We start from the raw sequence: 16,560 nt of genomic DNA on the forward strand, positions 1-16,560 counted from the left end.
GATTAATGGAGCTGTGACATACCACTCAGAGAAGCCAGGTCCCCTCAATCAGCAATTCATTTTGACGCTGCTGTGTTTTTAAACATGCCATACCTTTTCACTGTAGTCCTAGACCAGGCATGGACAACTGGCGGCCCATGTCCTTGGATCAATTTGTTTGTGCATCAGCAGTTTCTTTTTATAAAGTCAGTCACTGATAGTCACTCAATTAGCCCATGCCAGTAAAATGTTTGTAGATTGGTAAATTAGTCTAGTAGCTATCTATTTAACAGGGGGACTCTCACTCACTCAGATTTCATGTTAAAAACTGCAAACATTTCTCTCTACTCTATGGCAAAATAAGATTTTCAGGAAATTATATTTTTTATATTTTCTTCCCGGCCCCATTGCAAAATGTGTAGAATTGCAGCAAACATGCCTTAAGGGCAACATTTCTCTATGCCCCGTGGCAAAATGTGTAGAATTGCACAATGTTAACTTTTGCCTGATTTAGAATGTGAAATGGTGATTATGATATTCTGTAGGTCTCAGAGACAAAATTTTATAGACAGCAGACAAAGACGATAGAAATTTAGTATACAAAATCAGATATGCCTTCCACTCAAGTTCATATGGACCAAGCTGCTCCCCAGAATTCTAGTTCTTGAAAAGTCCAAAGTAAACAAGCCCCTGCAACAAACTTTTCCAAGAAACAGTAAAAAAAGACAGAGCAGCAAAAGAGAATCAATAGTTCAGCCAAGGACTCGGTAGCATAAATCAGTAATGAGTTCAGGACCCCTCTGTATGAGGAATGGGCTTTATTGGGAGTGTGCTTGAGGCGTATGGTGCTCAAGGCATATGATTGTTATAGCCTGGAGGCTTGTACAGGGAAACCTTGTGTGACCGGGGTACTGTGTGGCGCCAAGAACGTCCTGCCTCCTTCACACAACACCCTGCCAGCCGTCATCCAGGATCCTGGCTTGGGTGCGTCAGGGCTGGAATGAAAGACCCAGTAATCCTGCTCAGTAATCCTGATGGAGAAGATGATGAATATTTTACCATAGGTAAGATGCTTTTACAGATGGTCAAACTATCAACAAACTATATGTTGATAAGCAACTGCTTGCTGCGGTTATGGTTAGGTTTAGAATAAGGGTAAGGGTTAAGGTTAGAGTTAGAGTAAGGGTTCATTTTAGGGTTAGGGATAGTTAGTTTACATTCTATTTATAGTCTGTAAATAGTCTGTAGATCATCAACAGATTAGGGTTGAATATTTTCCCGGTATTTTGCAAATGTTCCATCCTGAGAATAAATAACTTTTCTCCAAGGTAACCCAGTATTTCCCACCAAAACTGGAAGTGTCATTCTAAAGCATATAAAGCAGAAAAATATGTCTGGATTTGAATAGAGCTAGACAAAAGACAATACAAATTTAGTTTACAAAATCAGCCTTCTGCCTTCTACTCAAGACCAAGCTGCTCCCCAGAATTCCAGTTCTTGAAAAGTCCAAAGTAAACACCTTGCAACAAACTTTTACAAGAAACAGTAAAAAAAGATGACAGAGCAGCAAAAGAGAATCAATAGTTCAGTCGAAGAGTCAGTAGCATGAATCAGTAATGAGTTCAGGACCCCTCTGTATGAGGAATGGGTTTTATTGGGAGTATGCTTGAGGCGTATGGTGCTCAAGGCATATGAGTGTTCTATCGGCATGACAATTCAAACCAGATGCCACCTGAGCCTGATGAGCGATACATTAAAGCCCAAATGATTGTGCCATTATCCAATACAGCATATATAATATAATGTATATGCTACCGCATATGACACATGACAGAAAAACAGAAAAGCCCATAGGTGTAGCTATGCTCTTTTGGGTAAATAAATTAAAAGCTCCAGTAGGCTAACATTTGAGTGTGACTGTATTGCTGTACTTTATTATATTATACTGCATTATAATGACTGGAATTGCGAACCTCATTCAAACCAGGAAGCGGCGAGAGAACATGGGATACTAGTCCAGGAAATGTGTCCTACAAAGTTACAATTATAGGCTAGTAAATGTGATTTTAATTTTGAAATTTAAATGTTTTATAATTAGTAAGAGCTGATCCCTCACCTTCCTCGTGATCATTGATGCCCCACGAGGTGAGATCTTGCATGGAGCCCCAGACCGAGGGTGATTGACCGTCATCTTGAACTTCTTCTATTTTCTAATAATTGCGCCAACAGTTGTTGCCTTCTCACCAAGCTGCTTGCCTATTGTCCTGTAGCCCATCCCAGCCTTGTGCAGGTCTACAATTGTGTCCCTGATGTCCTTACATAACTCTCTGGTCTTGGCCATTGTGGAGAGGTTGGAGTCTGTTTGATTGAGTGTGTGGACAGGTGTCTTTTATACAGGTAACGAGTTCAAACAGGTGCAGTTAATACAGGTAATGAGTGGAGAACAGGAGGGATTCTTAAAGATCTAACAGGTCGTGAGAGCCAGAATTCTTACTGGTGTCATGCAATAAAATGCAAATTAATTACTTAAAAATCATACAATGTGATTTTCTGGATTTTTGTTTTAGATTCTGTCTCTCACAGTTGAAGTGTACCTATGATAAAAATTACAGACCTCTACATGCTTCGTAAGTAGGAAAACCTGCACAATCGGCAGTGTATCAAATACTTGTTCTCCCCACTGTATAGGCTACCTTTCATAGTTTCCCCTAATGTTAGCCAATCTCTTTCGCTCTCTATTGTTGCTTAATTCCTTCCTTGCTTTTTACAGTTAAATTAAATAAGTGTAGTTGTCCTTGATCTTCATCATTGTAATGGCATGCTTGAATGATATAGTAGTAGAATAAGATGTCGACGGCTTTCACGTCTCTTCACGAAGATTGCGTGGTTATGGGCGATAGTCTGACAAAGAAAACTGCTATAGCCTGCCGCCATCACGCATTCTCTCTTTATTGACACTCCCAGTGAGTTCAATTGGGTGCTGTATTTAACATTCAGAAAACAAGAGCTTGCATCTCTCTTCGAAAAATCTATTATTATAAGCACCTGGGAGTCCAAATGCTAAGGAGTGATTTTTAAGGCGAGGCCAGCAGGTGTATATTGTGCAAGAGACAGAGGCTATAAGTTTAAAGCTTATGCATAACCCATCATTCATTAGCTAAATATACAGTGCCTTCAGAAATTATTCACACCCCTAGACTTTTTACACATTTTAATGTGTTATAGCCTGGATTTCTAATGGATTCAATTGAGATGTTGTCTCTGGCCTACACACAATACCCCATAATTTTTAAAGTGGAATTGTTATAATTTTTTACAAATGAATGAAGAATGAAAATGAAACGAGTCTTGAGTCAATAAGTATTTAACCCCTTTGTTATGGCAAGCCTAAATAAATTCAGCAGTAAAAAAATATCTTAACAAGTCACATAATTACTTGGATCGACACACTCTGTGTGCAATAATAGAGTTCAACATGATTTTTAAATGACTACCTCATATCTGAACCCCACATATACAATTATCTATAAGGTCCCTCAGTCGAGCAGTGAATTTCAAACACAGATTCAACTACAAAGACCAGGGAGGTTTTAAAACGCCTCGCAAAGAAGGACTCCTATTGGTAGATTGGTAAAAAAAGAAAAGCAGACATTGAGTATGCCTTTGAGCATGGTGAAGGTCTTAATTACACTTTGTATGGTGTATCAATACACCCAGTCACTACAAAGATACAGGCATTCTTGCAGGAGAGGAAGGAAACCGCTCAGGGAGACCAATGGCGACGTTAAAATAGTTAGTTATTGGCTGTGTTAGGAGTGAACTGAGGATGCATCAACAACATTGTAGTTACTCTACAATACTAACTTAATTGACTGAGTGAAAATAAGTAAGCTTGTACAGAATAAAACATGCATCCTGTTTGCAACAAGGCACTAAAGTAATAGTGCAAAAAAGTGTGGCAAAGCAATTCACTTTTTGTCCTGAATACAAAGTGTTATGTTTGTGGCAAATCCAATATCACATTACTGAGTAACACTCACCATATTTCCAATCATAGTTTTGGCTGCAATATGTTATGGGTATGCGTGTAATCGTTAAGGATTGGAGGTGTTTTTCAAAATAAAAAATAAAACGGATTGGAGCTTAGCACAGGCAAAATCCTAGAGGAAAACCTTGTTTAGTCTGCTTTCCATCAGACACTGGGAGATGAATTAACCTAAAACACAAGGCCAGATCTACACTGGCGTTAGAAGACACTGAATGGTCCTGAGGCCGAGTTACAATTTTGACTTAATCTGCTTGAAAATCTATGGCAAGACTTGAAAATGGTTGTCTAGCAATGATCAACAACCAATTTGACAAGGCTTGAACAATTATTTAAAGAATAATGGACAAGTAATGTACAATCCACGTGTGCAAAGCTCTTAGAGGCTTACCCAGAAGGACTCACAGCTGTAATTGAAGCTAAAGGTAAATGTTTTGACTCAGGGGTGTGCATACTTATGTAATTTAGATATCTCTGTATTTAATGTTCAATAAATTTGCCAACATATCAAAATTTTTTATTTTTAACAGAACGATCTATTTTGGATGCAATTTGAATGCAATTAATGGAGAGCAAAAGATTGCGAGAGAATGCTCGCGTATTAACTAATTTAAAGCAATGATATTCAAGTGATTGGCTCCTTTAAAACTCTGCTGCTGCAATAATTAACAAATAAGGTGACCCCTGAAAGCCAGATGGAGATGCGTAAATTAGATGTGCATGCAGTCCTTATATTACTGTAGAATAGATTATGCTGATGAAAATGTAGGCCTACCAGTCACAAGAAAAAAAGTTACTATTTGTAACGGTATTCTTTAGGTGAAGTAGAGGCGGACCAAAATGCAGCGTGATTATATTGATTAATGTTTAATAAACAAAGATAAACACGAACACTACAAAACAATAAATGTGGAAAACCAAAAACAGCCCTGTCTGGTGCAAAACACAGAGACAGGAACAATCACCCACAAACACACAGTGAAACCCAGGCTACCTAAGTATGATTATCAATCAGAGACAACTAATGACACCTGCCTCTGATTGAGAACCATACTAGGCCGAAACATAGAAATACCCCAAAATATAGAAAAACAAACAGACTGCCCACCCAACTCACGCCCTGACCATACTAAATAAATACAAAACAAAGGAAATAAAGGTCAGAACGTGACACTATTATGCGATGCGTTGTGAACTGCGATCCCTACCCTGAGCGTTCATGATTGATCATACAGATAGCAGAGAGAAGGCCATAGAGAAGCCAGATTTCGTTATCACATATCATTTAACAGTTCCAGTATGATTTCATGTCATACTGTTGATATAAATAATGTATCATAATTTACCGGTTTCTCACAGTTATTTATCCCTGGAAAAGTGAGTGTGTTTGGGGGGTAAATCTCGGTAACCCGTTTCCGGGATTCAACCTTACTACAGATGGACTAAAGTGTTGCCCTGTCCATCCCCAGCCAGCATCCACACCAGAGCATCCAGTCCTTGCCCAATTATACGCACCACTCTGGGCACGGATTGAGGAGAGGCACCCCTTAGGCAGGCTTTTGTTGTGACAGCTGACACAGTCTTGTTTAGTTACCTCTGTCTCTCTGCATGCCATGCATCTGTGGCAGGGTGCATGCAGATGGTCTCCTGGCTTATGTGAGAAGAGAGGTAGAAAGGGGAAAGAGGAGAGTCGCTCGGCCGACCAACAGTATGTTGGTTTTTAACCATCGTTGCCCAGTAAAGAGAGATCAGAAAGAAAATAACCCCGGATTATGGGCCTATATCTATGATAAGTGCAGATATGAATCTATCCTCGTCAATATATGCCTTGCTGGCTGCTGGGACTTTCAACCAAATCAGTCATGAGACATACTGCGGTGCCAGCACATTTGCACTTCACACACATCAAAGTGAGACAAAAGCAGTGTGTTACCCATCCTCCCATCATCATCATCAGGTCCTTTCCTCCTCCTCTAACAGACACCGCCACCACTGCCATCACCACTGCCATCACTCACTTCATTGCCAAGAGGAAGCCCTGTGGACTCACACAGAAGATTTAACATGTCAAAATTACAGTAATGGGTCATGTGTTTGTGGAGAGATAGGTAGATTTTGCGGTTGAAGTAACTAATTCAATCATGCAGTGAGATTAGTCATGTTCTCTGTGTAAAGACCTAGTGGCGCTTTTGTCAGTTTCGAGATGGAAATCGTTTCGCTGACAAAGAGGAAGAAACATGTCTCTGTAATCGGTACCATGGGTTTAATATACTACACAGAGTGACTGATGCTTATACAGTGCCTACAAATGGGTATTTTGCCATTAGAATACTACAAATCAGTCTCTCTCCCAAGGGTGTGCTTTGCATATAATCTGTGGTAGCAGCACTTGTGTACTAAATGGCATCCTTTTCACTATTTAGTGCACTACTTTTGACCAGGGCTATGTAAGGAAGTAAGGTATAGGGTGCCATTTGGAGCACAGGCGTAGTCCTCAGACATGGTGTTCAGGTGTTGTTGTGTGAACCTTAAATGGGTAAATGTAACTTTAGGCTTGCTCTTTGTGAATATTTGACCCCACAGATGACCACACTCGTGTCAGACTGCAACTGCTAGATGGAGACCCCCACTCGGACTACATGAATGCCAACTACATAGACGTAAGTATGAGGCAGCGAAGACGTGAAGGGAATGGACTGCTACTTTTTATCATAATGACTTATTTTCACTCCAGATCTTTACTAAGATACAATCAAACATTGCACAGAGCATAATGGGTACTGTAGTAGATCATGCTGCTATGTGCCTCTATTTCATTTTTTATTTAGCCTTTATTTAAGTAAGCCATTCAGTTAAGAACAAATTCTTATTTACAATGACGGCTAAAACCTAACCCGGACAACGCTGGGCCAATTGTGCGCCACCCTATGGGACTCTCAAACGCAGGCGGTTGTGATGCAGTCTGGAATTGAACCAGGGTCTGTAGTGACGCCTCTAGCACTGAGATGCAGTGCCTTAGTTGACATATTATCTGCTGCAAACACAACGCTTCTGAGCATGTATTTGCTGTTCTTTGGATGAAAGCATCCTGCAATGACGATAATGACAATGTCCATATGATTGTCTCTATTATGCTTAGGCGGCTATGAATGCCCTGCACTTCGAGAAACGTCATCAGTATAAGTCGGCATTACAGCTGTATCTATAATCATGTCATCAAGCCCCATTTCCTCTAATAAAACAATGACGGTCGATTGTGCCAGGATCCGCTGGTAAAATTGACTGTTATGCCTGGCTCTAGCCCTAGGAGCCTCGAGTGTGTTGATTGTTAATTTATCTAACAGTGGTTGCAATAGTATGAATGAATATGAAAATCTGTTTTTTTTAACGCACGTTCCCACTTGATATGGTTAAATGACAATGTCATATTAATGATATGAAATTGATATATTCATTTGAACAAGGCAATTTGTCTCGATGGAACAATATGACAGAATTGGCTATTATTTTGAGGGATAGGAAAATGAAGAGGCTCGGATTTGATCTTATTTGAAAAGGACCTTGCGCTGTTACAGTACACCTTAGGGTTTTCTTTTTTCTCTTCTCTTTCTCACAGGGGTATCATAGACCAAGACATTACATCGCCACACAAGGTAATTACATTGGATGGAGGGGAGGTCTGTAAAGACAGTAGACAGCTGGAAAAGTGTTCCCAGACGTAGGGGAGGTAATTACTTGGTTGCCCTATAAAAAGAAAAACACAGTTAAAGCCAATAACAAATTTAAGACACCATTCCTTTAGTTCCATAACAAATCGGGGCTTATCTTAAATGGATCGTGGGCATGGTTGTGCAGTGGATAAGTTGCTCTTCTCCTGGGATCAGATAATGAAGGATGAGACGGTGATGTCAAGATTCTTCAGAAAGTATAACTGTATTGTGAAGCCAATGGAAAGCTCTAGTCGATGGTAGTGCACTTTATGGGGATAGAAGGTGCCATTCTCAGGCATAGGGTACCATTTTGAATGCAGCCACAATGACACAATTCAAACACTTGGCTCCTATGTGTACTTCCTGGTTCCTGTTATGATCATCTCTGTCCAATACTTCTTGATAATATCCTTGCTTTCTTTTCTCCTTCCAGGCAGTGGTTACAAAAGTACCCAATTGTCATACTTGAGTAAAAGTATATATACCTTAATAGGAAATTACTCAAGTAAAAGTGAAAGACACCCACTGCTTGAGTAAAAGTCAAAATATTTGTTGTAAATATACTTAAGCCTCAAAAGTAAAAGTATAAATAATTTTAAATTCCTTATATTAAGCAAAGCAGACAGCACCATTTTATTTTGTATTATTTTATTTACGGATAGCCAGGGGCACACGCCAACACTTATTTACAAAAGATGCATTTGTGTTTAGTGAGTCTGCCAGATCAGAGGAAGTTGGGATGACCACATGTTCTCTTGATAAGTGCATGAATTTTATCATTTTCCTGTCCTGCTAGGCATTCAACATGTAATGAGTACTTTTGGGTGTCTGGTAAAATGTATGGAGTAAAAAGTACACTGCTCAAAAAAATAAAGGAAACAGTTAAACAACGCAATGTAACTCCAAGTCAATCACACTTCTGTGAAATCAAACTGTAACACTGATTGACAATACATTTCACATGCTATTGTGCAAATGGAACAGGTGGAAATTGAAGGCAATTAGCAAGACACCCCCAATAAAGGAGTGGTTCTGCAGGTGGTGACCACAGACCACTTCTCAGTTCCTATGCTTCCTGGCTGATGTTTTGGTCACTTTTGAATGCTGGCGGTGCTTTCACTCTAGTGGTAGCATCAGACGGAGTCTACAACCCACACAAGTGGCTCAGGTAGTGCAGCTCATCCAGGATGGCACATCCAATGTGAGCTGTGGCAAGAAGGTTTGCTGTGTCTGTCAGCGCAGTGTCCAGAGGCGCTACCAGGAGACAGGCCAGTACATCAGGAGACGTGGAGGAGGCCGTAGGCAGCAGGACCGCTACCTCCACCTTTGTGCAAGGAGGAGCAGAAGGAGCACTGCCAGAGCCCTGCAAAATGACCTCCAGCAGGCCACAAATGTGCATGTGTCTGCTCAAACGGTCAGAAACAGACTCCATGAGGGTGGTATGAGGGCCCGACGTCCACAGGTGGGGGTTGCGCTTACAGCCCAACACCGTGCAGGACGTTTGGCATTTGCCAGAGAACACCAAGATCTTGTGCTCTTCACAGATGAAAGCAGGTTCACACTGATCACATGTGACAGACGTGACAGAGTCTAGAGACACTGTGGAGAACGTTCTGCTGCCTGCAACATCCTCCAGCATGACTGGTTTGGCGGTGGGTCAGTCATGGTGTGGGGTGGCATTTCTTTGGGGGGCTGCACAGCCCTCCATGTGCTCGCCAGAGGTAGCCTGACTGCCATTAGGTACCAAGATGAGATCCTCAGACCCCCTGTGAGACCATATGCTGGTGCGGTTGGCCCTGGGTTCCTCCTAATTGCAAGACAATGCTAGTCCTCATGTGGCTGGAGTGTGTCAGCAGTTCCTGCAAAAGGAAGGCATTGATGCTATGGACTGGCCCGCCCGTTCCCCCGACCTGAATCCAATTGAGCACATCTGGGACATCATGTCTCGCTCCATCCACCACAGACTCATCAGGAGCATGCCCAGGCGTTGTAGGCACGTGGAGGTCACACACACTACTGAGCCTCATTTGGACTTGTTTTAAGGACATTACATCAAAGTTGGATCAGCCTGTAGTGTGGTTTTCCACTTAAATTCAAATAATTCAAATCCAAATCCAGACCTCCATGGGTTGATAGATTTGATTTCCATTGATAATTTTGGTGTGATTTTGTTGTCAGCACATTCAACTATGTGAAGAAAAAAGTATTTAATAAGAATATTTCATTCATTCAGATCTAGGATGTGTTATTTTAGTGTTCCCTTAATTTTTTTGAGCAGTGTACATTATTTTCATTAGGAGTGAAGTAAAAGTAAAAGTTGTCAAAAACATAAATAGTAAAGTACAGATACCCCAAAAAGGACTTAAGTAGTACTTTAAAGTATTTTTACTTAAGTACTTTACACCACTGCTTCCAGGCCCCATGCAAGAGACTGTGAGAGATTTCTGGAGGATGATCTGGCAAGAGAATTCTGGCAGTATCGTCATGGTTACGAACCTGGTGGAAGTGGGCAGGGTGAGTTCATCAAAGCGGATTTGAAAGGTGTTAGAGGAGTACTACTCTGGGGACACTGCCAAGTGGCTAAGAACTTGTGACGTTATTGCAGAACCATCAACGTTCTTATGCTGAATGGATTTCCGTGCTGTTTCTTTCCCCACTGCTTGAAAAACACTTGGTGAAAATCCACTTGTTTAATAGGTTAGGGTGTGTCAATCATAGCTCATATTCCCCTTCCCTACACCTCATACCATTACTGTTCACAACAACACATAGTTCACAACAAATATCATGTTCACAATAAATCAACAACAAATTACTTGTTTTGTTTTTAATGCCATTCAATTAGGCATCTTTGTATATTATGAATATACTATCAACCACAGAAATAGAATGAAATTATTGGTCCTGTGTAATATTTGTTCTGTCCATTTCAGGAGCACTTTTGTCTGACTTTTGCACTCCAGAAGCAAAAGTCCCAAACATCCTCTTTAAGAGACAAGGATTTGACCATGTATGTTTCTCTTCCCAGGTGAAGTGCGTGAGGTACTGGCCTGACGAGACTGATGTGTACGGAGATATCAAGGTGACACTGATCGAGACAGAGCCACTGGCCGAGTACGTCATTCGCACCTTCACAGTCCAGAAGGTAAACCGACTAAGTCAATAACCATGCTCTCTTGTTTTGTTTTCATTCATTCCAACCAAACGGATTTACATTTGTGGTTGACTGCAAGGTGAAGCTATGTTGTTCAACTGGGAAATGAGAGTGTAATTGAACACTAGTAATCAGTAAGGATTTGCATTGAAAGAAGCACAATATAATTGGTATGCAGGATTCAGAATTCGACACCATTGTTCTGTTAGCTCTCTTTTAAAGGCAAACATCAGAGAAACAAGCTTTGATAGTCTTGAAATTCATCTTTTGTGGCTCTGTAAAAGCCGCTTAAGCAGACAACACAACAGCTTGTAGTCAACGAATTTTGCATGCAATTAATCCATGAGTTTTACAAGAAAGCAAAAGTTCCTTTTAACCTTCTCACACTCTCCATTTGAACGGGAAACAGGACTTTGTCATTACAGAACTCCACTATCACACCACAACCTTAATTCCCGGGCCTTAAAAAGCAGTGCACAGTGATGGGTTCACGCTGCGGATGCTTTCAAATATAACGTATTAAATCATTTTAATTGTGTCAAATAATGAGCTCTGAAATTATGAAAAGCATTATTAATGACGAATCCAAAGGGATTATTTTACTGCACCACACAGATAGATTCTAAAGCCCATACACACACACATACTTCAATCTGTTGGAAATAAAATAGAACAGAGCCCACTGGATTGGCAAACGTAGACATAGTTTACCCCCGATTTACACTGTTACCACATTCAATACTGCACCTGTCGACCCAAGTGTCCATATACTCCAAACAGGCGAGATATTTTAACTGCAGTGTTGAAGTATTATGTGGGCTTTGCCGGCATATCAACGCTGGCATGAAGGGATTAAACAGTTAACCAACCCAAATGGCAATTAAGCACTTAGCATTAGAAATTAAGCACATTAGTATATTAGGAGCCTCATTAGCTACTGTACATGTAGCAGCAACTCTTCCTGGGGTCCATATAAAACATAGAAATACATGACAAAGTACAGAACAGTAAAAGACTAGAACAACTTAACATTTCAAATAAAAAATTACAATTAATAAGAGTTATATATAGGAAAGACATTAAGAGATAACAAAAATACTATTTACACACTATTCATATATACATATTCTTATATACAGTACAGTTAAATGGGAGTTAAACAGGAGTGGAGGTGTGAAGCCTGTGATCATTATTACTACTGTAGCCCAGTGTTATACTATACTCTAAATGGCCACTTTCCAGTTTCTGCACATCCACACCCATTATGTGCTTCTGCCTTGGCTGATATCCTTATTGGTGGGTTCTATTTCAAATATATTGTTTCGATATCTCACTTTATGTGAATTCACTCTAGCAGATTTTCTAAAGCCTTGTTCACATTGGAAGTTTGAAGTGACTCAAATCCTATTTCTTTGCCTGTCTGATTCTAATCTGTTTATTTCCTGCAGTCAAACAGCCAAAAATCACATGGAATCAGTTATTTCAAACCACATTTCAAACCACCTTCAAATCTGGTTCCTGGCCATGTGACTTGTTTATGAATGGTCAAATCTGATGAATTTGCCCTCAAGTGGTTTTAGACTGTTATTCAGCATATCTTGTTGCCTGCTAGCTACTCTGTCGACAGTTTGACAAGAACATGTGGTAGCTAACTAATAGCTTGTTAATTGTTTACAAACAAATGTGAATGTGCTAGAAAGCTAAACAGCTACCTAGCTAGCTAATTGACTGCTGTGGCTAGCCAAAAATGACCTGTTGTTAAAGGACTCTTTCTGAAAGCTGGACCATGTTATCCTTTGAGGCTTTAGGTGTTCTTACCCTATGATTTTGAACATTCAAAGCAACTGGGAAGCATCCATGGCAGGCATTGTTGTCACTTTAGCTTGTACATAACTTCTAAGTGATAGGAAGCACAAGCGCCACCACCAATTTGCCTACAACACTGCACACATACCTGTCGTTTCTATGACAACTGGAGTAGCCTTGTCAGTAAACTAATCTTAACGCTACAGCATTCTAAACGATTCTGTGACTTCAACTTTGTGTCAACAGTTTGTGGGAGGCCCTTTCCGGTTTCAGCTTGATAATGCCCCCATGCACAAAGCGAGGTCCAAACAGAAATGGTTTGTCGAGATCGGTGTGGAAGAACTTCACCTTTCCGCATAGAGCCCTGACCCCATTCGAACACCTTTGGGATGAATTGGAACACTGACTGCGAGCCATGCCTAATCACCCAACATCAGTGCACAACCTCACTTACATACTGACCACACCGCTCGCGTCGCATGTGAAATAAATGTACACATACATGTTATTCGATCATTGCACCCACACTGCTCGTGCGCATCAACGAGTGTCTGCGTGGCCAGGCGCTTAAATTGAAATTGGTTCTATTTGTAATGTTCAACGCGCTGCAAGTCCGACCTCTCCCATCTCATCATTGGTTTATAGGAGCATATACCTACGTGCCATCGCCTCATTGGTTTTTAGGAGCATATACCCACGTGGGTGATTGAAAGATTAACTGAGGTCCTCACTCCAGTCGGTTGTAGTAATGCACAGTAAAGTTGGTTGCCAACCGTCATATAAAGTCCAAAGAATAAAAAGAAGCCCGAAGGAAGGGGAGATGATGAGAAACTAAATTTGGTTTACCGTTTTATCTGTGGATTAATTGTCGGAGTAGTGGACCTTGTGCATTTCAGGTAAAAAGGTGCACGCGGAGGTAGGCATGCACAATGGCGCACGCGTCCGGTTTGGTCAGCATGTTATGCTCTTGTTGCTGAATGGAAGCAAGTCCCCACAGCAATGTTCCAATAGCTAGTGGAAAGGCTTACTAGAAGAGTGGAGGCTGTTATAGAAGCAAAGGGAGGACAAACTCCATAATAATGCACATGATTTCGAAATGAGATGTTCGATTAACAGGTGTCCACATACTTTTGGTCATGTTGTGTATTTCAAAGAAATAGGTTCGATATCTCACTGTACGGGGATGTACACTTCCCTCATAATGCAGACATGTTCTCTGAAGCCAAACTAGTCCCAAAAATATCACCACTCATCTCGCAGTCTCTGTGCAGGCCAGTCAAATTCAGCCAAGACCTCGCTTTGTGCACAGGGGCATTGTCATGCTGAAACAGGAAAGGTCCTTCCCCAAACTGTTGCCACAAAGTTGGAAGAACGGAATCGTCTAGAATGTCAATGTATGCTGTAGCGTTAAGATTTCCCTTCAATAGAACTAAGGGGCCGAGTCCGAACCATGAAAAACATCCCCAGACCATTATTCCTCCTCCACCAAATGTTGTACTTGGCACTATGCATTCAGGCAGATAGTGTTCTACTGGCAACCGCCAAACCCAGATTTGTCCATCGGACTGCCAGATGGTGAAGCGTGATTCATTATAGAATGCATTTCTACTGCTCCAATGGAGGCGAGCTTTACACCACTCCAGCTGATGCTTGGCATTGCACATGGTGATGTTAGGCTTGTGTGTGGCTGCTCGGCCATGGAAACCCATTTCATGATGCTCCCGACAAACAGTTATTTTGCTGACATTGCTTCCAGAGGCAGTTTGGATGTAGGGAGTGTTGCAACCCAGGACAGACGATTTGAACTCGCTTGGCGATACCGTTCTGTGAGCTTGTGTGGCCTAGCCCTTCGCGGCTGAGCCGTTGTTGCTCCTAGATGTTTCCACTTCTCAATAACAGAGCAGCTCTAGTAGGGCAGAAATTTGATCTTGACTTGTTGGAAGGTGGCATTCTATGATGTTGTCATGTTGAAAGTCACTGTGCTCTTTAGTATGGGCCATTCTACTGCCAATGCTTGTCTATGGAGATTGCATGGCTGTGTGCTCAATTTTATACATCTGTCGGCAACGGGTGTGGCTGAAATAGCTGAATCCACTCATTTGAAGGGGTGTCCACATAATTTTGACCATGTCGTGTAGAACTATGATCTATGATAATATGAGTGAGATCTCTCCCTGCTTTTCCCTGCTCTCAAGAGCTCAAGGAAGAGAGGCATGCATAAAAATGACAGGAGGTTGGACGAGTGGTGTGTTATGAAGAGGAGAGGGGCTCACCTCATTCGCCGCTCAACCTGTCTGTCTCCAAGAGTAGCTGTGATTGGTACTGCAGTTAGAAAATCCACTAGAGCAAATCCCCATAAAGTGAAATATCTCACTCATATTATCATTTTACCGAGTTTATACAAGTAACCCTACATTTTGGTATCATGCCACGTGCCTAGCAGAGTGAGAACCACTCACCTTCTACTCTGCTGAGTTCATGTTGCCATGGCAAACACGATCTAGGCCCTTCCTACCTTCCTCACAATCTTTGATTTACTACACATTGTGGCTTTGTTGTGTCACATCTTAGATCTTTACTCGTTATCTACTCATATTGATTTCATAATGTAATTTGAACATAAGAGGAAAGGAAATCAATGGTCTCCCAGCTATCAAATCCCCTTTGTTTTGTTCCCTCAGTAGTTACCCATACACAAAAGTTGTCATAATGTACTTTTTTTAAAGAAACCGATCAGTAGCTATTTTTATTCAGTTGTTGAGCCGGAATGGGAGCCCGTTTGCCCTACAGTTTCGAGGATGTTCACTGTAAACCTACATGGCGCTGGAATGTATAAGTTGTTTTACGGGCTACTGACCAATTCTGTTATTTTGTGTTTTTTTTTGTGCAGATCTTAACTTATTTTGGACATAATGTTTCCAACATTGTTTCCTATGACCGAAAATAGCTTCTGGACATCAGAACAGCAACCACCAACCTCAATTTGGATAAAGATTTCTACTTCAAAGAGTCAACGGCACAGAACATACTGCTCACCTCAGACCAGGCCCTAATCCCTGACAATCGGTAAATAAAGAGACAACAATATAGAGGCCAACGTGCGGGTACACTGATGAAAGTACAGATGAGAGTAAATAATCCACCTGTACATTGTATTCAATTGGTGAATCATTGGAGAACAAACTGGACGAGCTCCGTTCGAGACTATCCTATCAACGGGACCTGAAGAACTGTAATATCCTGTTTTTCTCGGAAACTTGGCTGAACAAGGACATTGATAATATTATAGCTGTTTTTCCTATAAGTCAGCAGGAAAGTAACGGCAGCATCGGGCAAGCTCAAGGGGAGTGGTGTGGGTCTCTTTGTTGCTATCTCTAATATTAAGGAAGTCTCGAGGTTCTGCTCACCTGTAAGAATACCTCATGATAAGCTGTGGACCATGCTATTTACCAAGAGAGTTATCATATTTTCATCATATCATACTCATATTTTACGTAGCTGTTTACCACCCCAACCTACGCTGGCACTAAGACCACACTCAATGAGGTGTATAGAGCCATAAGCAAACAAGAAAATAATCATCTAAAGGTGGCACTCCTAGTGGCCAGTGATTTCAATGCAGGTAAACTGAAATTCATCTTACCTAATTTCTATCATTTCGGTCACCTGTGCAACTAGAGGTGAAAAGCTCTACATCACCTTTACTCCACACATAGAGAGGCAGACAAAGCTCTCCCACGCCATTTGGCCAATCTGAACAAACAACTGAAGTCGGAAGTTTACATACACTTAGGTTGGAGTCATTAAAACTCATTTTTCAACCATCCCACAAATGTCTTGTTAACAAACTATCTACTTTGGGCATA

At 41.1% G+C, this 16,560-nt stretch overlaps 1 protein-coding gene across 4 annotated transcripts in view; it reads left to right on the top strand.

The window, feature by feature from the left end:
* LOC109890760 (receptor-type tyrosine-protein phosphatase T-like) overlaps window positions 1–16,560 on the top strand; it is a 484,190-nt gene that overhangs the window by 430,456 nt on the left and 37,174 nt on the right. For all 4 annotated transcript variants that reach the window (XM_031824663.1, XM_031824659.1, XM_031824662.1 and 1 more), the window contains 4 exons: window positions 6,608–6,684; window positions 7,641–7,677; window positions 10,151–10,248; window positions 10,763–10,879. In XM_031824663.1, the coding sequence (XP_031680523.1) occupies window positions 6,608–6,684; window positions 7,641–7,677; window positions 10,151–10,248; window positions 10,763–10,879 (329 nt within the window). The remainder of the gene's footprint in view (window positions 1–6,607; window positions 6,685–7,640; window positions 7,678–10,150; window positions 10,249–10,762; window positions 10,880–16,560) is intronic.

This window comes from Oncorhynchus kisutch, linkage group LG5 (assembly GCF_002021735.2).
Source record: "Oncorhynchus kisutch isolate 150728-3 linkage group LG5, Okis_V2, whole genome shotgun sequence".
In the NCBI taxonomy this organism is placed as follows: Eukaryota; Metazoa; Chordata; class Actinopteri; order Salmoniformes; family Salmonidae; genus Oncorhynchus; species Oncorhynchus kisutch.